The sequence below is a fragment of the Ixodes scapularis genome, unplaced genomic scaffold, assembly GCF_016920785.2.
Source record: "Ixodes scapularis isolate PalLabHiFi unplaced genomic scaffold, ASM1692078v2 PGA_scaffold3__209_contigs__length_174095766, whole genome shotgun sequence".
Taxonomy (NCBI): Eukaryota; Metazoa; Arthropoda; class Arachnida; order Ixodida; family Ixodidae; genus Ixodes; species Ixodes scapularis.
Window position 1 is genome coordinate 9,113,272 of NW_024609868.1, and position 26,820 is coordinate 9,140,091.

The 26,820-nt window shown below is 43.2% G+C and overlaps 1 protein-coding gene across 3 annotated transcripts in view; it reads left to right on the top strand.

The window, feature by feature from the left end:
• Positions 1-26,620, top strand: part of LOC115309509 (GRIP and coiled-coil domain-containing protein 2) — a 47,174-nt gene extending 20,554 nt beyond the window's left edge. Inside the window, exons 10-20 of one of the 3 annotated variants that reach the window (XM_029967757.4) lie at positions 1,954-2,116; positions 4,473-4,651; positions 11,616-11,795; positions 13,547-13,806; positions 15,529-15,625; positions 16,969-17,139; positions 17,264-17,305; positions 21,014-21,089; positions 21,178-21,248; positions 22,951-23,094; positions 26,300-26,620. In XM_029967757.4, coding sequence (XP_029823617.3) covers positions 1,954-2,116; positions 4,473-4,651; positions 11,616-11,795; positions 13,547-13,806; positions 15,529-15,625; positions 16,969-17,139; positions 17,264-17,305; positions 21,014-21,089; positions 21,178-21,248; positions 22,951-23,094; positions 26,300-26,485 — 1,569 coding nt within the window. In that variant the 3' untranslated portion in view covers positions 26,486-26,620. Of the gene's footprint in view, positions 1-1,953; positions 2,117-4,472; positions 4,652-11,615; positions 11,796-13,546; positions 13,807-15,528; positions 15,626-16,968; positions 17,140-17,263; positions 17,353-21,013; positions 21,090-21,177; positions 21,249-22,950; positions 23,095-26,299 lie in introns of those variants that run through there. The other 2 variants (XM_042292239.1, XM_042292238.1) reach the window with 2 other exon arrangements.
• Positions 26,621-26,820: the final 200 nt, after the last annotated feature.

Below are 26,820 nucleotides of genomic sequence, written 5' to 3' on the forward strand. Positions count from 1 at the left end.
TAGTGTGCTACATGGTAATCACAAACACTATCTCTTGACAGAAGTAATTGCGTCAAAGAAGCCGGCCGTGGTTAAATTTTTATATTTGTTGTGATGTAAAGAAACTGTCCTGTGCATGATCTGTGCATTGAAAAAATATTAATATTGTACAGTTAATACATATAGTTAAGTTTTTTAATTTACAGGATGGCATACATGGTCGTGGCATCCAGACCAGATTAGAAGTGGGACACGCTGTCTGCTTGTGCCTCATGCTCACTGCTGCACTATTGCCTATTAGGTTTTTTTTTGTCTTTTTTAAGGAACATGCCTTTTTTTTTGTATGAGCATTGTTTCTGCACGACCCTAACAGATAGCTTTAGCGTTCAACAGTCTGTCCGCATTTGGTTTTTTTGCACATTTGTTGTGTCATGTGCCCTTGTGGCATAGGGAAAGCTGACGTGGAAGCTCATGCTCACCTGTGTGCGCTCACAAAGTCCAGGCCAACTCCGCAGTTCATCTTCAACACTAAAGTCCTGCCTTTTAGCACTTTGTGAAGATTGATGTGCAAAATCTTGATGGCAGGGAGTCGGGCAGTCATCTTGTTGTCGTCCGTAGTGATACGTCGGAAGGCGAATATTATGCCGGCACAGAGTATGCTATCGGTGCCAAAGTTTGCAGCACACTCATGCAATTTGAGCAGTTAACACCTACAATAAAATGCGCCGGCATTGCCGTATTCAAGAGAGATTATGAACGTTTTTTGAGAATATGGGCCCTGCTCTCGACCGCTAAGCAGTTACAATGACGGTTCGAGAAGCATTTATGCCTTGCGCGCACTTACGTGTTTTGGTGGCCTGAGCTCCAAGGACACTGATGTGGCCATGCACTAATGTAGGTAGAGTGCTTGCAGCGGAGCATGGAAAAGAAAGGTGGTCTATTGTATTGTAGTCCAGTTACAACCATGCCACTTCATGAGACAGACGCTGGTACTGGCAATGCTAAGAGAACTTCCTTGCCAGTGGTGCAATTTCTTAGTTCCTACAGGCCAAGAAATTAATGGTGGTTAAATTTCTTGGGGCCATACCGAGAATTTCACTTCTGACGCCAAACATTACGTTTTTAATTTATATGATAACATCCATGGTCACGGCATCCAGACCAGATTAGAAGCGTCATCTGCTGTCCGTACACGCATCGTCTTTGTTTTCCTTGGGCCCCGACGTGCGCTTCGGATGCACCGCTAATTATATTATAATTGTTTGGGGTATACGTGATTTACAAGGTGTTCACTCATGAGAGATTCGTGAATGATCTTACAGGAATTAAAATATTTAGCTGACCCTTGCTACTGTTTAGTCCCAACTAATTTGGCACTATCTAGTAGTGCTTTGGAGTAAGTCATGTATGAAAGTAAACAGTAAGTCACATATACAAAAACTCGACCTTGTACAACAAAACTGAAGTTAGCTCCTAGTAGCTCCTAGCTTCGCTTGCTGTCACAGGTAGTAAAGGCTTCTGTTGAATTTTTTTAAATGGTTCTAAATCCAGATGTTAAAAAAAAATACTTTCTGATAAAAAGAGACATAGGCTATAAGCTGTGTAAGGTCAGTGAAATCATAGAAGCATGCAGTTGAAATAGTAGTGTTATATGCTCAGCCCCCATTAATGTGACATTCATGAATTCCAGGTCGAGATTTTAATTTAATTTTGGGAGTTTTGCTTACATTTTGCCGTCTAAACAGTACTATGTTTATAAGACTTGTCTGCCTCATGGCCGCTTTCGGTGGAGACAGGAATCATTCCTTTTAATGGGTTCTGGTTGTTGATATGGCTTGTAACCATTTCTTCTTGATATACTGTACTAGTTTACACATCTGTTAGTCCAGTTAACTTATTGGCACAATAAGTTACTCCATTGGAGGTTCTGGGGAGTTCCAGTGTTGTGTGTGAAGTATTTCTTCTGTCTCGCAGGAATCCAAGATGCACTCTCTCCTAGACTTGGAGATTGCAGATTATGAGCGCACTGTGGCAGAACTAAACAACCTCCTGAAGGAAAAGAATGAAGAATTGGACAATTCAAGAAAAGAAGCCTTGACATACCAGACCAAGATCAGCGATCTCGTTGAGCACACAGGTAGGGTGAATATTTATGCCAAACATGACTTGTTCTTTTTTTGGTATGCATTTGTTAGCTAGTGTTAGAATGCCCTTTGCAGAGATTACCGTATTTATGTGAACCTAACAAACAGGCATGTTGTTGAGAGGACTCAAGTATGTAATGAGGCACGATTGCCGCTCTGCTTTACAAGGAAGCTTATGAGTAGTATTTGGTGGGGTTGGGCTACATGGGACGCACATTGTTTTAACCTTGTCGTAAACCTCAAAGATGAACTGTGTTGTGGGCTTTGTCAGCAGAAATAGCTTTAGATTTGGAGAAGAGCTTAGTTTTTTACAAAAATGTACTAAAATGTGTTCTAATAGAGCACAATCCCTATACAACGAGGGCATACTGAGGGTTTGGTGCCTTTGTTCATATGGTGAATTTCCTCACATTGAGGTTCCAGGTAAGCAATCTTTCAAAAGCCTTGGTATTTAGTCAAGCCCTGTAAATAGGTCTAAAGCAAACAAAACATCTTTTCATCACGCTTTATACCAGGGGTGGCCAGGCTGCGGCTCGCGAGCCGCAAGCGGCTCTTCGCGTATTATAATGCGGCTCGCGGCTCCCTCCCCTAACCCCCCCCCCCCCCCCCCCCCCCCACACACACACACACACTTCCCCGCCTTCCTCCCGGCCACACGAGCACTTCCCCAAAAGGGGAAATGGAACGCGTTTTAAATGGAAAGATAGGTTGCAGTTTGTTAGTCTTGTGCTACAGCTATCTTATACGTGCAGTTTGACTGCTTTTGACTCGGATAGATTGAAAGTAGTTTAAATTTCGTTTATTGCTCTGGACAAAAGTTTGACCCCCCTTGCGGCTCTTGGAAGTTTCGCGGTTTTGTTTGCGGCTCTCAGGCTGGGTCAGCCTGACCACCCCTGCTATATACCATACTTTCCGGACTACAGTATGCAGCGCAGACTATACATGTTTAAAGGCTAAACTTTTACCTGGTGTGGACTGTCTACAGGTCTGGACTATACAAGGATTTTTTTTTTCTAGATTGTTTACAGTGATAAGACGTGAAGGATTTCATGAATAACAGTGTATATTCATGTTGATTTATGTATGATACAAGCTTCTTTGGTGAACTAAGAAAACAGGCATTTGTCAAAGTTTGCTGTGTACTATAATTTTTACGTTCGGATTGGGCACCAGTAAGCGCGGACTATGCACTGAGTCCGGACTATCTAGGCAAAAACTTTTATTTTTGACCACAGCTGGTCTTTTGCAACATAAGAACTGAAGAAGTGGCTCTGCACCTGAATTCCAGGGCACTCTATAGGAGCGCATTAATTTTTAGACATCATGGAAAGGGAGAACATTTTGTCAGCACCCTTTTTTTTCGAGACTGGGGCCCACAAAATAAATCTCTGCCTGGAGTCCAATGTGTGCCTTGCCACATTGGGCATTGAGCAGAGCATTGTTTTTTTTAGCCTGCAATCGTTATGTTTCAACAAATTATAGCCAGCAGTCTAACAGACTGGATGTGTGCTAGTGTGAAAAACTGAAAAACTGACAATTCCTTTTTAACATAGATTATGCTTGCACTGCTGGTTTCCAGCGATGTGCGAAAGTGCAACGACAAAATGTATGTTTGGCACTAAATTTGGTACAAAAAGACTCGAGGTATGCCTAAACACTTCTTATGAGTTGTGAATGCGAAAGCATGAACATCATTCTTGCGCATGTCCTCGTGAAGTTGCCGCACCTCGCTGACATCAGCCGTGCTGGCAGCACGAAATCGACGAAATGCAGGAATCAGCTGGCGCGCTTGGGCGGAGAGTGGCCAGCCGTTCCTTTTGCCAGCAGCACGGGCACGCAGCGCCATAGGGTGGCGCTAATTCAAACTGACAGTTGACGCGCCTCGGCTTCGTTTCACTGCCGTTTTGCGTGGCTTTTTGCGTGGTTTCAAAGCTGGAATGCCTTGGATTACAGCTTCGAGATTTTATCTGCCATTTGGCGCGGCTCATGACGTCGGCTCGCTCCATGGGGCAGTTAATGCTTTTGCATTAAAATTTTTAAGCTAAATTTTGCGGGACAAGACATTGCCCACCAAATAGACCCTTCTCGAAAGTCCATCAAGCTACTTTGGCGGTCGCTATTGTTTGGACACGAAGCGTGTAATTGGATCCAAATCCTTGCCGGACATTGACGCTGCCCTCGTGATTAATACGTGCTCAGAGTATTTGAACAAGCAACGGCGGACAGGCGATGGCACAAACCTTTGAAAGGGTCCATTTAGTGGACATTGAACGACCCCAAACATATTCTATGTAAAAGAATCTTGTCAAGAATGTTCAAAACAGGCCGCAACTTGCTTTCGTTGTTCAGGATACCTGGAAAGCCAGAAGAAGTCTGACGACGAGCGGCTGCTGGCCTTCAAGGATACAGTGGCCAACCTCAAGGAGGAACTGGCCCAGAGTCGTAGGCACGAGGAAGAACTGGTGCGCGCCGAGGTGAGGCTCGAATCAGAAATCAGGGCCATCCAGCTGCGGGAGGAAGAGACAAAGGTGAGCTCCCTCTCTCGCTGGCTCTTGTTCCTAATGTATGTATCAGAATTCGTGAAAACTGTTGTGATCACTTAAAGGGAAACTCTGGCCAAAACTTAAAAGGAAATAAATTACCGGGATCGCTTTAGTGACACAAAATACAACCCCAGCCAAAATGTTACGTTAAGGGGATGCCGCATTCCCAACTAATGCCGGTAATACAAATGCGAGTCGTTGCAAACTGCTGCTCCTTAGCGGGCCGTCAGCGGGTTACTGATAGCTAAAGCAGCATTGGGTCGTGACATCATGGTCGTTCTAATTTTCTCCCTCAGTCCCGTTGCACGGTCGAGCGGTGTAAAGTGCGCTTCTTTGAGCTGCTACCGCCGCTACTTCGGCTGGTGATTGGCGTGTTTAGCCATTGCTTTTATCTGTAGCCCGTGTAGCTTCAGTATAGCCTTTTGTTTATTTGCCTCTGAGGATTCCAAGGCTCGTTTTAGCGAGCAACTCAATGCGTGCATCATGGTGTCAGAAGGACTGGCCCAGCTGCAGTCATGGACACGTTACTGCCAAAATGTAACAGTTACTCAGGCACAAAGTAACCCTGTTACATGAAAGGTAACTTGTTACAGTTACTTTGCTAAAGCAATGCCGTTACTTTCTTCGTTACTTTGCAAAGACTTTGCAAAGAAACATAAGAAAACATTAAAAAGGAACGTTCTTTTATATGCCTTTAAATTAGCTTAGATTTTTTATAAGACATTGTGTTGTTCACAGTAGTGAATCTGATTATTTGAAGAAACTAATATTTTCTTAATAATCAATATTAGCATGTTCGGTTCTTCCTATTTTGATTTTTACCATGAATGGCTCCTTGAACAAGATCATAATTTAAGGCAGTATCCAAGTAAATTCACAATATGATAAAAAATTTAGAGTCTCTTCTTTGGCACATTAAAGGTGACTTTAGTTTTTCTAATTTTTAACATAGGAGCTAGATCCCTGGTTTATTAAGAACTTTGAAATGAGTGCGACCACCATAAGGTATACACAAACACAACAGCAGGCATCTGGATCTTGTATATATCCAATCAGGGTGCCAGTCCACAATCAGCCAATTTTAATTTTGAATTTCTTTGATGAGGTGTAATCGGACGGAAGCAAAAAAATCGTGCAAATGTGAAGTCAACAATAATATAAGTCATACCTTGCCATCAGCTTTGTGGATGTTTTCTTATGCCACTCCAGTCCACTCGTCGGTCGAATCGTATCCTACTGTGCGCACGCAATCTTTCATGAAACACTTGGAGAGAAATGTTGTGGCAACATTCCTCCGACAAAGTAAGCACTGATTGAGGTACAGACAACCACTGCGTTTACAATTCCAAACGGCTGTTACAATCTTTTCTCTGCCACTTCCTAACCAGATCGAACATGCTTTTGCTCCTCAAACTCGCCACCCGAAATAGAAGAAACCACCCGGAAAGCCCACGACGTGAATATCTATAAATCATCTGATGCCATATGCCCCTGGGCTCGACTAAAGGCAGTCTTTCAATTTCGAGAAAACACAAAGACAAGCAGGACGACACAGATGTTTCGAGCGAACACTCTTTCTCAAGTGACTGGACCCGAGGAAGGACAAGAAGTGGGGGACGGGCAGCGAGGCCGGTAATTGGGTTGTTAAAAAAAGAAAAGGAGAGAAAATGGGCTTGAAGTTGACACCCTGCAAGAGTGCATCTGGAATTCGGACGATTTAAATGAGAGGTGAAGGAAATTTACGCTTTGCGGGAAGAAGACGAGGTTCGGAAAATCGGTTGTGCCGTAAGCCTGCGGGCGTTCGGGGCGACAATCGCCATAAGCTGTCTTCGGCAAAAAAAACTCGCTCCTTCCGCCTGATGAAGAAAAGAAAACGCTTTATATATGCCGCACTTTGTTACATCTGTATGCGCTATGGGCGATGTACCTTATATGGCTGGTGCAGACACAAACGTCCCCATCCTCCCAGTTGGTGGTACGAGCTTGGCCAAGCAGGGTCACCCAAAATTTAGTTTCTTTACATTTTTATTTTTTCCCCTCCTGCCCCAGACGTTTTCTGCAGCAGTTTTTGCCGTGCCCTTCCAGTACCAGGACTTGGGACTCTCACGAGTTGCGAGACGATTTGGTGGGCGTGTTTGCAATATTTTTGCACAAAAATCTGAGAAGTAACTGTAACGACGTTATTTTTTACAGTTACTTCCAAAAATAGTGACTTTGTTACAGTTCGAAGTTCTTTTCACTAAGCAGTAATGAGTTACAGTTAAAAGTTACTGAAAAGATAACTAGTTACCGGCAACGTATCCAAGAACAGCTAGCTCAACAGAGGTAGGTGCCACTTGGACAGCTTACTCGTTACATGAGAACAATGCAGGGACGAGAACGACCATGACGTCACGTCCACCTAGCAGCTGATTTCCAGTGTTGTCGTCGCTTCGAGCGGCTAGTTTCGGTTTTGTCGATTGTACCCCATACAAAACCTTAAAGCATCAATATCTTTAAAACTATGCACAACACTGAAAAAAAAATTACACCTTGTAATTCAGGCACACTGACTGCGCTAAAAAGAGTCGTAATCCCAAAATCGAAACTATGAATCAAAGTTGCGCTTTAAAGAAGGGAACTATTTTTATATACATCTATTATACTAGTCTTCTAAATTAGAACAAGCAGTTTGAGAAAACTCATACTGCACCTTGCTGTATTTCCATTCTCTCAAGAGAAGTGTCTCATTCAGTTCACATAATTTTCTTTCCGCTCAACAGAAGAGCATGTAGTAGGTACTCTTTTTGGCCGATGTCATCCCATTTTATTCAATATAAAGAAAGTTGTCTGGTAACCGTTGTGATAGTAATTGAATGGCTGCAAAATCTGGAATTTTTAAACCAGGCAGCAGCTTGCTGTATCGTACCTTGGCTAGTATATAAGGTTAGCTCTGTGGACTCGTGATCATATTGACCACGTATTGACTGGAGTGATGGCAGTAAAGCCACACTGAGTGCATTCGCATATTGTAATCAGGGGTTAGCCTGTCAAAATTCATGTATATGTATTCACCTCAAGATGGATCCAGTTATGGCGTCCCGACTGGAGCATTTTGAGATCCTCTGTTCTTGATAATTCTTTCTGTGTAGGCCTTGTTTTCTCCTCGGCATGGTTGTTGCGTCTTGAACGTTTCTCCTTTGTCATGCACTTATTAAACTCACTTATAATGACTTTTAAAGGGGTACTCTGGCCGTTTTCTGAGCTACCCCGAAAAATTGCCCTTTCTGACTACCCGGACTTTAGTCTTCACGGTGTGCTATTTTTTTTTCTCGAAATTCAAAATAGCAATTGAGAAATCCATAAACGAAGATGATGTCGAAACCAAGATTAAAATTTCCGTGTTTTCTCCAGTGGTGTGACGTCACAAATGGTACAGACTTTCAGGTCGCGCAGGTAGTAGTCTTAAAAAAGAAATTGTGTTGCGTGGATGTTTATACAGCCTAGAACTCGGTCTGCCCCAACGGGCGACGAGTCTCCCAGCTGTAGATGAGCAATTTAGCCAGTGCAGTACAACCACTAGCGTGTACGATGCTCATCCAGATCGAAACGGACAGGGGTGGGGATTGAACCCAGGATCCCTGGGTTCTGCAGCGCGAGCTTTCGCTCCACGTGCTCCGAGCTGGTGTGCGCTAGCCCACGCGGCGCAGGTAGTCTTAAACAGAGTGTGTCGAGTGTTTTTCGCATGCTTCTCAGTGATTCAGCTACGAAGTATTCTTTTCCCACCATCAAACGTCTTGGAATCAGTTGGAAACATGGCTTACAGCCCACTTTGTACCATTTCTGTCGTCGCACTTCAATGTTGCCAGTAGGGACTCCTGGTTCGAGAAAGACGATGAAAACGAAATTAGAAAATTCAATAACTTTGCGAAATGTTTTTCTTTTCACACAATTAACACTTGGGGAACTGGTACAGCCATGCCTACGGGTGTGTCGAACAAATTTTGAGGCTAATCAGCGACCATGCAAAAATAGCCGGATTATCCCTTTAAATAGCTTTCACATTGTTTTCACATTCTGCGTGAGTTACTTCATATTTTCAATATTTTTCCTCCATCCTAAATGAAATAACACAGTTGCATTTTTGGAGCTTTGTTCTATTCTCCTCTGTTGCTTTCACTAGGTCTTGCATTTATTGTTTCGCATGAATCGCTTGTTTAACGTTTAATAGGTTTACAATTTCTCTGTCAGACTAATATTTGCAGTGCTTGCACTGAATGTCTCTTCTAGGTTCTTGCTTACCGCTTTTCTTTGGTGCGTGACTGAGCCTAATTCTTTTCTTATTTGCAGTCTCTGCCTCCTTTTATCTGCATGTTTCAGTGATCTGGGGCCAAGTACATGCATCTTCTTTCACACTGTCTGTTGCCTTTTCTCGTACTCCCAACTACGCATATCTGCCGACTCTCCCAAATGTTTTGTAATGTTCACGAATCTAAACCTCGTCTTGCAGTTTTGAGGGACCTGACTCGCTGTAACATATGAAATGTATTTAAAGTTTAAACCTTTTATGAAAATATGTGTAGCCACTATGGCTACAAATTTGTCTGTCGTATGCAGTGACCACTGGTCCAAATACAAAACGCCCAAATCTGTCGCCTTTGTTAGGGACACGCCTGGCATGTTTCATGCTGCGCATTTGTGTTGTAGAGTAACTTGTCCAAGCTTTGTGTTATTTTTTTTTTGGGGGGGGGGGGGGGGGGGGCCTAGTTGCCACGTTTGATGTCCATGCACAGTTGGACTCTATGGATTGAATATGCTGTGAAAGAGCAACATAATTCACATGACGGCATCCACTCTTTTGCGCAACATCAGAACAGTGATTGTTGTGCCATGCGCAAAGCGAATGTGCCGCTGGGTGAACTTTGTTGATTATTAGCCGAACTATCGAACTATTTTAGTTTGATGTCTTAGAATATTTTCTGAAATAAAAATTTTATAATCTGGGGTTTTTTTGGCTTCATGCCATGCGTGACCGAGGAATCTGCGTGATAACTCTCAATCAGCCATTTTCTATTTACAAAATTTGCAACTATCGGATATCTGCATAATATAGTCATTTATAGTGTGTACTTAAAGGGACACTGACAGGGTATTTATGCTCGCCGAGGTTTTTAGTTGTACGTGACATATGAGAGCTCAACTACCCAGAACAGAATTTGCGGCTTGAAATTCGGTTTCTTTCCGCCCGAAAACTGCCGATCAAGAACTGGCCGGTTCGAGTCTCGCTCACTCTGTTTTCCACGGTCACGGGCCGTTTTCTAAGGTATCGATGCGACCACCAAATTTAATCAAAGTCGTGGGTCACTGAAGGCACACACTCAATATTAAAAATAGAAAAAAATATGAAACCCATTTTTTGTGGCTTCTAAAAAGCTGTAAATACGTTGATTGAAAAAAGAAGTTCCACAGACAACCGGAAGCATTCTGTGCGTTCGTCGTTTCGCGTATCGTGGGACTCGCGGGGACGGCGATGGCAGCGGACGGCGGGCGTGGGACCTCTATTTCAAAACTGTCGTTCGCGGTACCGGCGAATTTTTTCTGCCTTTAAAAGAGAAATTTGGGACTGATCAAAAGAATTGGTATTCATCCCGTACGACACGCCCGGCCACCAAGCCGATTTGTGCGAAGACGTCGCCGAGCCGTCGCTCCCTTCTCGTGGCTGAAGACATCGCTCGCACAAACGTCAAGCACGGCGTGTCTACTTCAAGTTGAATATGCACGCGTACGATTTCTTCACTAGGTGCGAATGTCCCCAAAGCGTGGTGCTTCCCGACTTTGACCCGGGAGTGCTTTTGCTAGAGAAAAATCGACAGCAAACTTTCCAACTTACAGTTTACCGGCTGAATTATTATGAAGGAAAGAGATCCACTACAAAAGAGATGTCCAGTAGCTCAGTGGGAAAGACGTCCAGTTCAAACGCGGTAGGACCGGGTTCGATCCCCCGTGTAACTTTATTTTTATTTTCAAACATTTTCCGATGTTTACATATCTTTTTCTTTTTTTTTTTACAATCATCACTGAAGAAACAAACAAAAAGATAACAAACAAATGTTGTGGACGATACTTCGCTGAATTAAATGGTATGGGATTTCCGTTTTGACACCTGCGAACTCAATGTAATCACTTTCCACAAAATGCAAGGAGCATATAAATCAGGTAGCGTCCGCTTTCCGAGGTGCCCGTATATGTTCTACAGGAATTGCAGCCAGCCATTGGTCCCGATCCCGTTGATTTTTCGGAAACTCTGTCGCACAATGCCACTTTTTTTCGGATGCAGGACATGTGAGCCAGCTCTTCACGCAACATCTTGGGTGTATTCTTTTCGGAGCCGATCATGGAAATTCACCACGGGCACTCACTACTCATCTCCAACTCCTCAATGTACAAAACAACTCTTCTTGGAGTACAGAACAACGAGCGGAACAAACATAACTGCAAAAGAAACGCACGGCGAGCAGTTCCCGCACGCCGCATCGCACGCCGCATCGCACGCCGGATGTCGTGTCGTCTGCTACCGGAGAGGAGATAAAAAAAATAAATAAAAAAAACCGCACGGTCAGGTGTAGCCACGTGACTTCCGCCACTCACTCTCTTCTCTCCACTTCTCCGACCTCCGTCGGGTTTCGGTTTCGGTTTCGAGCAGTTGCGTCTTTTGGCTTTATGAAAAAAATACGCTACTCTGTTGCAAAATATTAATTGGGTAGTCCTCCGACACCATAATGAAACGCCTGGCAAAAAATAAAAAAAAATTTTGGGGGGGTGTCAGTGTCCCTTTAACACTTTCTGGCAAATACAAAGATTGCAGAAAACTTAGGTTGGACATATTCACCATTTGCAGTATATGGAGTTTGTCTGCCTGCCTACCCTTAAATTTGGAAGGTTATAAGCACGTCCTTTGAACCTTTTCCAGTTGAGCTTTGCTGAGCTTTCAAGAAAGTGCCAGAGCCTAGAAGCGAGCCTTCGCTCCTCAAGGGAGAACCACCAAAGGGCTACCAAGACCCTGGAGTCAAAAATAGCGTCCCTCAAGGAAGTACTTGCAACAACACAGAGCGAACTAGAAACCACCAAGGCAGAGTTCGACAACTACAAGGTTTGTTGTGTTCATTGAAACTCGTTTTGGGAAACGTGACTTTGTATGCCATATTGGCAGGCAGAGCTACGAGTACAAAAACCAGAGTGCTGTAGTGATGTTTAGAGCTACAGTAGTTATGACTTCGCAGTTCATGCATATCAGCTGCCGTGCTTCATACGCAGATAATCAGTGGCGTACCTTGGGGTGATGGCACCCACTGCAAGTAGATTTTATTTGCACCCCTGATGATAATGGTAATGATTTGTGCAAAAACCCCAGTTTTCACAAAGTGTACTGCTGTGTCGCAGGCTACAGCTTGTTCATTTCATTGCGTGCATTGTATTGAACACTCGCATAACAAAAGCTACCAAACAAAATAAGCTTCTGTCAAACCACCTCATAATCCTTGCCTAATGCCCATATTTTGTGGCAAAAGCCAAAAAGTACTCGACTTTTAGAAAATGATTTAGTTCCAAATAACCTTGAACCACGCAAAAAAAAAAAAAGTGGGTACATTAACAGTTTGATACATTGTAAAGGCGCTTAGAAAAACCTACTGACATAGCGGCAGCCCAAAAGTGCTCTTTAGGTTTCCGACATTTTATTTGCCACCTTCGACTATTTTCGGAACAAATATAATACAGAAATGAATACATCATGGCCCTGCATAAAAACCAAGACAAAGCTTCTAAGCTTTTCTTGATTTCACTGAATCGAATTGGCCTACAACGTCTTGCAGTCGATTTGCACAGTTTCTTCTCTTTTTATACTCAACTGAGTGCAGTCGCAAAGTCTCCTTAGTCCTACGCCGTGCTCAGGGAATCCTCCTTGGCTACTCGGCCCCCACTCATGCGCTCATGTGGTGCCACACCCAGGGTATGCCACTGCAGAGAATCCACAAGATTAGAGGACAAAGGACAATTAAGATGAATAGTAGTGTATTGAATTAAAGTAAAACTACTAAATTTGTTGACTTGTGTTTGAACAATGTAAATATGTGGGAAAAGGCAACCAATATTATAAAACAAAGCCCAAAATGTAATTTCCCTTGCCTAGTTTTTATGTAAGACAAGTACAGCAGACCATTTGCAGATGAGCATTTTATTTCCACTATAGGCCTGTTGAGTTTGTTTTACTGCCATTCTTTTTTTGTGTGTGTGTTTTGTTTCATTTTTATAATATGGGCTCTTTGAAGATAGCCATGTAGTTCCAGACTGTTGCAAGGAAGTTAGGAATTGCTGGTTGCAATTCGTCTAAAAGACTAAGGAAGGTGGCAAAGCGTTGCCCCATTACTGCTTATTTTCAGGCATTTAGCTTTTGAAGAAAAGCACTGCAAGGTGTAATCGAAAAGAAAAAAATAAACTAATACTACAGTGTCATTCGCACTGAAAGCAGGCAGCTGGAGGGGTTGAAAAGCTTTGTTGCACTTACCTAAGTGTTATGAAAGGGTATACTCGTGTTTGGCTAGATGTCGCTCCCATTGTGAAGCTGTTAATAGTAAAATTTTCTATGACACTTTCCTGAGTGCCCCTAATTTTAAGCTTTTCCCTTCCCACTTTACAAAAGATTAAAACACTTGTAGAAAGGTTCTCAAAGTTTCTCTTTCGTCTTGGCCCCGAACGATCTTCTATTTTCGGCTTCCACAAAGGGAACACCTAGAATGACTAGCAAGGGTCGGAAATAACGAAAAGTGTTGAAAGCGGTTGCAAGCGAGGAAATAATGACTTCTTGCGGAGCTTGTGCAACAGACGAGTCAACTTAACCCGCAGGTGCGAGTTCACACGGTCTTGAAACAGCAAAAGAAAAGCACCGCCCCTAGCGGCGACGCATCTGGCGGCGACTCGGATGCCCAGGAGAAGATGCACTCGGTGATTGAGCAGCTGCGCTTGAGGATCAAGGACCTCACGGAGCAGCTGGAGGTGGGACAGTCGGAGGCTGAGGCGGCACAGGAGGAGTACGACAGGCTCGCACAGCGCCACCAGCTCGTCGCGTCGGAACTCGAGGCCCGGGAGCGAGAGTGGAAACACAGGTCGGCATCGTCAGTCCACTTTTCACGCGCGCCGAACGTTTACTTATTTTCGCGGTCTAAAGAAATCGCAAAGGTATGGTGGCTGGAACGCATCTCTCACGGGTGTGTTGGGCTTCCTATTACCACCCATGCATCAGTTGCCAAGTAACAACGTATGGCATCGCACGAGCCAGCGTAGAGTTTAACATCAGTGTTCAATTTCAGATCTATTTTTGAAATTAGACAGTGTTAACCCACACCGAGTCTTCTACACCTTTCTTGCGGTTTTTGAGTAGTAGTATGCCAACCCCCATTAATGATGCGGATTTCAAAAAATGTTAATGGAAGCAGCACTGCTAAGGTAAAAGGGCTGTTTTGCAGCAGTACCATATTTACACAGTTCTATCTTTTTTGTAGTGACACCATATTTCGCGATTCTAAGCATCCCTTTTTTTTCGTGCCCGTGATGCACACGTAGGGGGGTGCCCACATTCAAAAAATGCCAAATCTTACCAATTTTACAATAGAAATACGAGTTTATGTTACTGCAATGCAAAAGTAAATAGTACGCAGGAATTACAACAAACAGAAACAAGTTACAGTCCTCTTGCCATCCATCACGCTCGCTCGCTGTCACTCGACGTGCTTGACGGCGAGTCCTCTGCCACTGCTCGAGCTGCCGTTCGCGCTGCTCTCTGTGTCCGACACGACGTCGTCCTCAAACCCGTCCAAGCGGTTGGTGATTCAACGTTTTTTTAACAAGTTCACCACGACTTTGGGTCAGACCCTCTTTTATGCGTTCGATATCCACATCGCGACGGTTGATGCAGAGGCTTTCTGCAGCCTTCCTGTTGGCGTCTTTTTCCGGATGGGATTCCAAATCCAGCCTTCGTACTCCTGCCACAAGTTCATCTTGAACGGCTGTTACAAGTGGTTACAGTATCGGCGTCATCCCGCCTGGTTTAACTACCAAATCGCAGTTCCAGCCTCTGAGCTTTTTTTTCACCTCCGGGTTGAGGTGGCCACGGAACGCATCGAGCTCGAGCATCGACTTTGTTCCCTTGGGTGTGCCGAGTGATGCTCCTGGGCGTTGCTTCCGAACAACTGCAATCCAGTCGAGCATGAGGTCACTAGTCGTCCAGCCTTTCTGTTAAACTTTCACAATGGTTTCATTTTTCGGCTCGTTCTTTCGCTTCAGAATGGTATACGTGAAGGTTGCTTTCGAGCGCCAGCTGTAACGCATAGCATTACCGTGACATGTTTTTTGTAGCCAAATGTTCGGGAACTTCCCAGGCACGGACCTCATTCACTGTAGACGTCCTTGGCAGATCGATATACAACGAAGTCTCGTCAGCGTTGCCAATTTGACCAAGAGCATAGTGAGACTCCCTTCGCAGCTTCAACATGTACTGTTGAAATTTCACCAGCTTTTCTTCACAATCAAGGGGCAGCTTCTGACTTATCATTGTATGACGTCTTAGCGCAAAATCCGTTTCTATTTTTCATCTATCCACCGGTGTTGAAACTGAGCATAGGGCAATCTGTAAGTCTTGCTATGCTCTTGTGCAGCAGTGCTTGGTTGCAAAAAATGGAGGTGCTTACATTATCGTGCAAATTTTTTTTTACCGTCGTGACTGGAGAACTGAGGGGGGGGGGGGGGGGGAAGAGGGGGGAGTGCTTAGAATCGCATAAATACGGTAATTCGGATCACCATACTTTAGTGACTTTTATTTTCTCTCGCAGGTTGGAAGAAGCATTGAAGCAGAAAACTTTGGAAATGGGCATTGAACTGGAGAAGCAACTGGAGCAGCAGTATGAAACTTTGTCATCCAAGTTTCAGGTATGCCATCCTCAGATGATTTTAAGTTTCAGCCCTTCACATTCAGTTTTACTTTTTTTGTCACTAGGTTTTTCTTGGTATTGAGCCAGGATTTGTGCTTGAGTTAGAGCAAGGGTCTCATTCATATGTTCGTTCTGCATTGGTTGAGCTGGAAGTATATTGTCACAAACTGTATTTAGATAAAAGTTGGAGAACTGAAGTAAACAGAAATTCTAAACAAGCCAAGCAGGTTCATAATGAATGACCCCTTGAATACATTGAAGACTGCTGCACAGCTGACCCAGCATCCTTCTCTACACATGTTGGCAGTTCTCTAACACAGTTGGTTTTATTGCATAAGTTCAATGTTCACATGATTGGAACACATATCAGCACTACGAACTGTTCAGAAGGGAAGCTTGAGTGTGTTGGTAAAGCACAATGATTAAAATATACAGCATAAACAGATGAGGCAGAAAATAGAAGACACACAATCAGCGATTGTGTATCTTCTCTCTTCTGTCCCATCTGTTTGTGCCGTACGCTTTAATCACTATTAACTGATAGGTGCAATTGTGCTTGTCTTTTTCTTTTGCCAACGCAAAGTTGCCTATGAGACAAAGTTGGGCACACTTAAGAACTCAAAGACCCCGTGTTAATTTTACCATTTCATAAAGTTTGAGCCGTTGCAGTTATGGTTTTTGAAGCTTGCAAGGGAAGTGAGGGAAATAGCTTTACAAAAATTTTTTTAGAATAATAATAAAAGCGCCAGAGAACGAGACAAGAAGGGTGAGGCAAGCAAAGCGCTACTGTCAACTGAAAGTTCAATTGATATTTGCTCTTTGTTTGTCTCGCCCTTCTTTAGTGCTTTTCTTTTCGTAGCACTGCACTAACTAGCCCAACTTTCCATTCTGTTTTTAGAAGCTCAGATTTGTGATATTCCACTGTTTTGCTCTACCATTCAAGTTTTCACTTCAAGAAGCACACTAAAAAAGTTTGGGTTCTGACGATTGTTACTAATTTTTTTTTTATGTGGTGAATTGAGATGATTGTATGTGCTTTGAAGATAAGTTTTTGTGTTTTTTTTTATTAAAAATTACACAATTCAAACATGAAGAGCATTGTTTTTTATCTTCAACAACCAGATTGTGTTAACTAGTACCTTGTGCAGCATGTAAATATTGTGCAAAACTTTTATTTTTTAGTAGCACCGAGTAGGGGTAAAATCAACAAGGCACTAAATGTCAATATGTTGTGGTTTCTCTACTTTTCAAAAAATTAAGTACTCGTCAACTTTTGACTGAAATGGCCCTTTATTTAAAGGCTATTATAAAAAATATAAAAAATATATACATTTTTTACAGAAAAAAATTTCACAGAAGGAGCAGGAGCATCAGTCCGCGTTGGAGTCTCAACAAGAAGCCTTCGAGGAGCTTAAAAGGGAAATGTCAGAACTTCAGCAAAAATTGCCAACTGTTCAGCAGGATGACGTTGTCCCGTTCGACATTACTACACAGGAGAGGCAAGATGGAGAGGTATGTCACAAATGCAGACTGAGGTGGTTATGATAACAAGCCTTGGGATACCTGCAGCTAATGCTTGATTGTTCTCTTGTCTACTTGTGATTTCACTTCTTTATGGTCGCTTTCTTTTGTACAGGGTTCGGAGTCCATCTCACCTGTCCCAGCAATTCCTGCAAAGGTCAGTTGACAAGTTAAAGGAGTTTCTTAATTTTCCACACGCCAGCTTCTTGTCCCAAAATAGGAACATTGCATCCACAAAGCAACAAGTGCTAAACACAGGAATAGCTGTCAGTCAGCATCCAATCCTTTTGCATATAAGGATGTTTAGTTTGATTGACTAATTCAAATAATTTCCTGAGGAAAACCTATTTTGTTGGTAATTTGATGATAATGTGTTCTTAAGACTGGGGGAATGTGGCTGTTCATATAATCCATTTCAGCGTAACTTGGCAAGGGGTGAAAGCTACAAATCATTAAGAGCATTGAAGTGGAGCATGTGGCAACACTCTCAGATTGAACTTTGGCAGTGTATTGTAATGTGTCTTGCTCCCCCACTTTCATTGGCTCACAGGGACCATAGCTTTTGCCATTTGAAATTATGCTGTGAAACTAAATGTAGTGTTTGCTAGGCTGTTCCTTTTAGCAACTCCTGACTAGTGGAGACTTTGTTTGATTTGACTTGGAACATAAAAGTGTCACCCACTAAAAGCCACCCAGGCTGTTTTGTGAATACTTCCCTTTTACCTTTTGATGGATGATTCATATAATTTGTCAATTAAGTGGCTATTCCTATTTGTGGTGTGTGACTGGGGCATGGTCCGCTGTTTTTTTTTTTTTGCAAAACCTCCACATTCTTGTGCACTCATAAGCTTTTCCCAAGCCCCGAGTACCACAACTATCCTGCACTGTAGCATTGCTTGTGCAGTAACCTTGAATGTCTAAAGATTGAACCTATTCTCTTGCCAAAACTTCAATATCTGCCTGTGGTGCATTTGCACGGCGGAGTTTTTGTCCGAGGTGGGGATTGAACGTCGTGAAGTCTTGAGCATGTGTGCCGTGTCACGTATCTTCGCTAATCCCCCAAGCCCGCAGCTAGCAGCGGAGAATCTGCGAACGGCCCACAGAATATCCGTCGTCCCTTCAGTGCAATTGATCTCTTTTCTTTCGAGGGAAAGATTACGGCCAACAGCATGAAGCTGTGGGTGCCTTTTTCCTTCGCTTTTTTCCCTGCCTTTTATTAAACAAGCCTGTGAAGATCACAAACACATTCACGAAAAAAAAAAAAAAAGACTCCGCCGGTTTAACTAGATGCGAATTTGTTGTGCAGATACTCATTCAAATTTTCTAAACTGCCTCCTCACTCTCGCAGCTTTATGATGTACAGGGTGTCCCCCAAAAAAATTTGGTGTTTTTTTCACCGCAAAAATGAACTATGCGTGGCCGAACGCTCTTCTCCGCCGAAAGGTAGCGCTGGAGTTCCATACCAGATGCCAAAGTTTCAGCACGAACCAATATTTTATTGGAAAGTTGCAAGGGATTTTCTGAAAATTTCAATGGGAAAATTTTCCCATTGTCATTTACATTTTCAGTAATTCATTTATAACTTTTGAATAAAATATTGGTTCGCACTGAAACTTTGGCATGTTGTTCGGACCTTTAGCACTTCCTTCGGGCGGAGAATGAGCATTCGGCGATGCCTAGCTTATTTTTTGCGGTGGAAGAAACCCTCTAAATATTATTGGGGGACACCCTGTACTCGGTTTTCTCCACGGAGAAAGATCTGTCGTGTGAACATGTTCACCATTACTCTTTGCTCTGGCAGCTTCTCTCGTGCGTGCAACAGCCAAGATGAGGTTAAAGCAATACATTCACTTTATTTCTAGTTCTACATGCACTTTAAAGGGGCCCTGCAATCACTTTTTTACTAATTTTTAATTTGCACCGAACCTGAGCGCACTGAACGTAGTAACTTAGTGAAACTTTTCTTTTCTCGAAATTCCCCTTTTTTTTTTAAAAATTTATAGGCAAATTAAAATTAAAAAAGCAAGCAAAAAATAACCTCCCTTGTGACGTCCTTGGTTGCTTGAGAGTGACCGTGAACTAGAGGTGAAGTAGTGAGCTCATCGAGTGCTCTCGGCTGCCGCATTCCGTGTCGACGGCGTGAGAGGGCGCCATTAAAGCGTGTTCTGGATAGGCTGTATGCAGCGGGCAGCCAGAGAGGCTCTCATTGCATTTGCTGCGCGATTAAATACTAATTCGGCATGACACTTCATTTGCCACAAACGACAGCAAGCACGGGATAAAAATCAGTTCAGAATGGGAGCTACTTTGCGCTGCCATACCGCGAAATGGCCAAACCGCAAGACAGAGCTTCTCGCCGAAGGCCTTCGGAACGCTCGGAGCCGGTCGGATCCTCCTGCCCATACGACCGCAGCGCCGCCGCGTACATCCAAGACCTTTCCGTGTCGGCGCCTGATCCCACTACTCCTTTCTAGTATGCTCTGCCTTTTCCACCACTTGGTGGCGGGTATGTCGACGGGTCATTTCTTGTTTCCGTACTTTCTAAACTGCATTCGTTTCTTTTTTTTATCTAAAATACTGGACACAAACTACTTTTATAAATAATTGAAACAGTTCGCGCCACTTATATTTTGTATTTTGACTAAAAAGAAGCTTTTAGCGGCTCTGACCAGTAGTAAGCCCAGGACCAAAGACGTCACATTTTGCGCGCTTTCGATACCGCGGGTCGCCCTCGTCGGTGGATGAGGTTTCCGCGTCGTCCGGTTAAAATATGACGCACTGATATTTAGTTACTCTCTCCGTGCCCGCTGGCATGCCCGAACCCCAAGAGACGCGGAAACCGCAAAAAAGGTAGAGGCTTAAATATGATTGCAGGGCCCCTTTAAGTTGAACTGAAATATAGGAATCTATAATTGCATGCTTTCAGTTTTCTCCACATTACAAATAAGGTGTACCATGCCAAATAAACCATCCTCTTCTTACACTGTCATTCAAAAAGAGCTCGACAAGCTTCCAGTTGGACTCTGTTGGTCAGTGAACTAATGTTCCAAAGCAATTTGAAAAGTGTCTTAAGCTGCTTATATGAATGAGATACAACCACAGTACTGTATAATCGCGTGTAAACCCGCACCCCCGTATTTAAAACAAAATATTGCAAAAAAAAAAAAAAATTGGAGAAATTATTTGTGTGTGCGCCGCACCTCCTTGTTTTTGAGGCGCGCCGACTGTAATGCATGAAAGTTTCTATGAATATATATCGCTAGGAGGCACTAGCCACCGCCCGAGCACGTAGCGGCACGTCTCCGCATCCCCGATATTTGCTCTCCACTCATCCGCATCCCCGATATTTTCTCTCCACTCATCCGTATCACCGTATGGCACAATGGCTGCCGACCTCGATCGTGGTCGGCCACAGCGTCGTATGCGTTTATGTTGCGGCCGGAAGACATTGAGAAAAGGTAAAGGATATGTCAGCTTCCGTGGCAAGCGCGAGGAATAGAAATTCAGCGGGCTTGGCTCGTGCGTGCACTCAGGTTTCTGAACGCCACTGTACGCTCTGGGGAGGTTTTCTTTTGTTCTTCGATTCGTGTCAAAGCATCGTGATTTGTCTGCCTTTTTGTGCAATCAGAGCAGACCAGTGCAGCCGAGCGTGCTCATGTACGTTCATTTCGAAATGTGGATACAGATTTTTTTTTTTTTATCCGTGTATGGGCAGCAGCTTGAAAATTTGCCCTCAAATCGGGAAAAAATAGTGCAGCCCTTACACGAGTTTATACAGTATCTGACCATTTGAGTTTTGACCATTAGTCTTATTTTTGCGTGGTATTGACCATCCCCATGATTACGTACAATTGTCTTCTTGCAGCCTCTGCCATGGGGACTCGTGCCCACTGGAGGATTTGTTCCACTTGAGCAGCTGCTGCGAGGCGAGGAAGATCCTGGTGAGTTCTCCCTGCTCTCCCTTTTTATGTGTTTTAAATTTGCATGTTACCTAATTACTTCTTTCTTGTTTTGTTACACACACTGCAGTTCCAGACGATCCTGACATTCTCCTATCAAAGGTGACCGAGGCACAGAGAAAAGTGGACCATTTGGCAGAGGTAATGCTTTTGTACACTTGTTAATGGCCCTAAGTTAATGTTTCCAGCGAAAACTAAGTAAAAGGGGGACCTGAAGCAAAAAGAGTTTTGAGAGTTTGTGGTGTGTATGAGGGAGAGGAATTGGAAAGGAAACATTGGAAAGAATATTCCAGAAACATGGGAGGGTCCAAACTGAGATGATGAGTGAAATTGCAGACGGGGCAGGAGGCTCAAAAGCTGTTTTTGTATCGTATTACGCTTCGTGAAGACGAAGTCGGCTATAGAACACCAAATTTCAACAGCTACAATTTTGTTTTGCTGTTAAACATCTTTGTATAAAAAGGTGTCATTGCCTACAAAACATTCATACAGTCGCCGACCAATTTGGTCCGAAAAATCCATTTCAGCCGAATTATCAAATTCCCGCGCATATTCCTCTGCGTTTTAGCCACTTTTTTTATCTTTCTAAGTTCTCATGCAACTTCCGCTTTATATTGTTCACTTTTCACTTGTTTGTTTATCTGTTTCATCACGGTGCTGCGCTTAGTCAGCGCCTTCGTTGGCACAAACAGCGAAGTTGAAGTTGGCGCCATTCGCCACTGTTTGGAGACAATGTTTAGTTTACCAAGCTCAGTTTAATACTAAACCTATCGGCAAAAGCCTTCGCGTTCAAAGACCATAAGAACGGCAAACGGCTGCTCTTTTCGCGGTCGCACCTAAAAGACACGCACCACAAGAACAACTGGAAGAACCATTAGAATGGGCAGACGGCGGCCATGTTGGCTGTAGCGGAACCGGAAAACCAGACTATAGCCTCCACTCAGCTTGTTTATTGCGTAGGATGTGATATCGAGGCTACAGGGCAAAATCAAAACAACCAAAATGGCGGCAACTAAGTTCGCAGTGCTATCGCAACGGCTGCTTTGTGGCTGTAAACTGAGGAAATCACACAAATTTTGTTCGAAATACCGAGAAATAAGCTTTACGGCGGCCGAAATTTCGGACAGTGTTATACATTAACTCAATGGGGTGAGTGGCAGTTTGGTGAAAACGTCCGAATAATCGAACGTGCTTGACAAATCAGCGTCCGAAAAATCGGTTGTGGCAGTTTGGTGAAAACGTCCGAATAATCGAAGGTGCTTGACAAATCAGCGTCCAAAAAATTGGTCGGCGGCTGTATAACCAAAGGTGATTAGTAATGTGTTCATAGGATTCGAGATTTGCAAAGCTACAATTTAGTTTTACAGGTTCGCATATTTGTTTTAAAAAGTCAGATTTTGCTTGGAAACACACACATCACCAAAGGTATAGCAATGTGCGCCTGTTTACAGGGAAATTTTTTCTCTTCCTCGCTGCTTTCAAATAATGGATGATGTGGTTGACTGGACATGATTTAGAGCATTGAACATGTTTGTCCTCAAGTAAAAGCATTTGGTTAAAAACGACCTACAAAATCATCATCTGCCAAGCGGAGAGCTCTTTTGCAGCGTCCTTCTCCCCTTCTTTTCTTCTAAAAGGGGCAGTATTCTGAGCTACTTTCCACAGAAAGGAAGAGGGTTCCCTTCTTTTTGGCTTCTCGTCATGCTTTAAAGAAAAATAGAGTTTACTCTTTTCTGATTAGCTGGATGTAATTGAGTAGAGGGTTTTCTTTTATTCCAATGTTTCTTGGTTACCGGATGAGTTGAACCTTATCTACTTTTTCTCTTGCTCTGCTATGATGCAGCTATTGAATGAGTCTGAGTCAAGCAACCTGCGGATGACGGAGCAGATCAGGGTGCTGAAGGAGGAGATACGTCGCCTTGAGCGAAACCAGGAGAGGGAAAAGCATGCCCAAAACCTGGAATATCTGAAGAACATTGTTATGAAGGTGAGCTGACCCTGCCTCACCCTTGCCTGACGTTTTTGTCTCATGGGAGATCAGACTTCCACTTTACCAATGGACCAATCTCACTAAGCATTCGTTGCATATGTTTGACGCCACCATAACTGAGGCCTACAGAAGGGAGGAGGTAGTGCACGAGAGAGCTAGCATGCCGTCTTGTAGTCCACCCGCGCAGACCCACAACAGGGTTTTCGCTGCAGGTCTGCGCAGCTGCAGCCCTGCTGCAGTCTGTCCCTATCTTGTTCATTGTGATTCAACTTTTTTGTAGGGGAATTTGAGGCTGCTAGGTTAAACCCAGGTTCTGTCAAAAATGACTTGAGTAGTGCAGTAGAGTGGTGTAGTATTTTGTTGCATCCATGTCTCAAAAACATTAGCTTCTATGAAATGTTATTTTGTTTTCAAGATGCCTTTGAGAATTTCATTCTTATAATCTTGTGCTGAAAATTCCACCAATCATGGAAAGAAGAATCTGAAACTTACATTATAACTTTGAAAAAGCGAGCGAATGGGTGGCAACTAGGTGCTATTATTTTTGTGTTTACTACTGTTCCAATGGGGATAAAAAAAGTTTCAACAATTTCAAGGGCAGTTGAAATATTCGATGCTGAGCTGGCTTGCTCAGTCATTTTTCTACTGCCTGCAGCAAACCAAGTGAATCGATGCAGTGAGGGAAGTTCTCACCATTTGCACCAAATTGCTCCATGAAAAAAAAAAGTCTGCTACGCCTTAAACGAAGCAAAGAATCAAAATATTTTAATTATTGGTGGGTCCTAATATTTAGAGAACTAGATGGAAAGGAAAAGGGTACAAATACGTATTTCACAATGTTTATTTACTAAATTATTTGTTTAATCTTAGGTCAGGGCTCTCCAAACTCATTGGCTAAGGTGTGAGATTAGGGACTTGTCGTAGTTTTGAGGGCCAGATAATATAAATAAGAAAATACTAAATAAGTAAACCTAAATGAGCATTTAAGTAAAGAAACTTGAAGTAGAGTAAAAATATTGAAAAAAGAAAAAAAATCTAAGGTGGATCCATAGAGTACTTTATATTTCTTAATTCAATATGTTGCTATTACTACTTTAAAAATTGTGGCCCAGAAAATTCACCAGGAATATATCAGTGTATAGAAACTTTGGCATATGCACGCATGCCAGAAGGCTGTATGATAATGGTAGAATGATAACAATATGCAGGAGTTATGACACGGGACATTAAGCACAATATGCATGAGAATGCGAAGGAATTTTACGTAGTTACACAGACATGAAATGATGATTATGAATACTAATGCTTGTGATGACAATGTGCAATAAATAATATGACGATAGAACCCTCGTTTTGGGTTAGCGTTCTTTCATTCTTTCCGATATCTTCACACTTTTTTTTGTGCGCCGCAGCGCCATTTAAGTTTTTATTTTGTTTTCACGCTTACTTTTGCGTTAGTAGCAGCAGGCCACAGGCCGGACATCAATGGAAAGATCGCGGCCATCCGCATACCGGCCAGAACGCCTCTGTGGGCCGGACTTGGCCCTGGGTCCTGTGCTTGAAGACCTCTATCTTAGGGAAGAGCACAGTCGAAGACCAAAACATGTTCAACTACGAACAGATACAAAAAGCACAAGTGAAGGTGCATTCGCTGCTCTTGATTGGTTTAGCCAATGAAAGAAAACATACAGAAAGATTATGGATGAAGAAAGAATAAACAATTAAAACAGGGACAACACAACCACATCTCTCAACTAGCAACAGACGAGTAAACTTTCAACAGCGAGCCAAAGTTTACTCGTCTGTTGCTAGTTGAAAGATGTGGTTGTGTTGTCCCGGTTTTAATTGTTTATTCTTGCTGCATCCATGACTTAAACCAACACGGTCTTCTACCAAGCGTACAGAAAGATGACGAATGTTCAAGTTGTCACATTTTTGTTGCTGTTTGATTGGTCCCATTGGCTCGTAGTGCTAAGATGAAACGGCATGCAGAGATTGCTCATCAACCCCGCTAGCCCCGTCATGGTCTGAATGTCCCGACGATGTTGGCGATGTTAGGAGCTAAGAGTCGTGAGAAAGTTTTCCGAAATAGTGGGATGGCAGCTGCTGTAATAAGACAGAACTACGGTCTTTTGGTTCTGTTGAGATTACTTGATTATCGTGTCTGCCACGTGCGCCTCCATGAAGGGGCTACAGTATACCATGGCACTTGCGCCGCTCACGACAAGCTTCACCGCAACCAGCAGGCATGTGTCGAGCTTCACCGCTTTGCACCGAAGTGCTGGCAGCAGTGGCTAACATGGGGGAGCACCTGGTTTAGCGCGATTGGTTCGGAAATTATACTCGGTACTACTATTACAGGTCGGCCTTCTTTGGCACACTTTCGGGATTCTCAGCCATTATCAAAGATGAAGTCTTTTACCAATGTAATCCCTTTTTCATTCTCATGCGATGTGCTCACAGATGTGCACCCACTCCAAAAGTGTCAGTGGCTGCTCCAAACCAATATTTTGCCTGCTACAAAACCTGCTGCAAAAGGTCAAATGCCACTTCCATCACTGTTGATGCCATCACAAACGCTTGCGATAATGACCACCTTGTTCGGTGGACAGAGTTATGTACCGTAGCTGTTGGTTAAAGCAGCTATCAAAGTAGAAACCACAACTTAGCTTGTAGCATCTTTGTAGATGGATCTGGAAGCCTAGGAGAATATATGAACACGCAGTAATTTAACATATATTGAATGGCACGTTCCCTTGAACTAGGTAATACAGTTTATGGGTTATATGCTTTAAAATGGTCAGCTCTGCCTTAACATTGAACATATTTTAACGGCCTTTTTGAGATGGTAGGTTCTCACTGGTATTCTTGCTGGAATGTTAGATAGCAGTTGTCTCAAATTGTGTGGAAATGGGGACAGCTTAAAAAAATAAGTGATTTTTTTTTCAGTTGATTAAACTTTAAGTTGATAAAACTAAAGTCACACACAGCGGTGTTTGACTGTGTTGCAGAGGCGTACATCGAGATAAACACAGTGGTTTGTATTTTTACATAAATCCTCGCAATGTAGTCAAGAGTAGTCAGACAGCTCTTCATGAATCATTATCCAGTCAATTAACAAGACGCATGTTTGGGCACAGTCGTTCTATTTGCTGTGCACTGACACTTCCTTTTTCTTCCTCTATCGCTCTCTGCTGTACAGTTTGCTACCCTGCGCGGAGGAAGCGAGAAGGAGAGGCTGGTTCCGGTGCTAACCACAATGCTGAAGCTGAGCCCCGAAGAGCAGAAGGAGCTCCAGATGGTCGTCTCCGGAGAGTCCCAGGCAGATGCGGCAGCAGGTTCCGGTTGGGGGGGCTACCTGCCACGCTGGCCCGGATTCGTGGGATAATTCCATCCTGCAATGTTGCTTGCAAAGAGCTGTGTATAAAAGTTGTGTACCATACAAGAAGCGTTACCCTCCGAAAAAATGCTGTACAGCTATTCTACTGACTTTTTAGCTCAGTAAATTTGTGTTTTGATTTGATTATGTTTGCCTTGTTCTCCGTCTTTGTGTCTATAGTATATCATTCTCAGGCAGTTTTCAGTTGCAGTTTTTATTGTTAATATTTTTTGGGGGGGTTTGGTGAATGTGCTATTTAGTTGCCTTTCATCACAGTAGCTGCAAAGTCTGAATTACAGTTCCAACGACTTCTGCAGTGTTTTCTTAATTAACGGATCTCATTT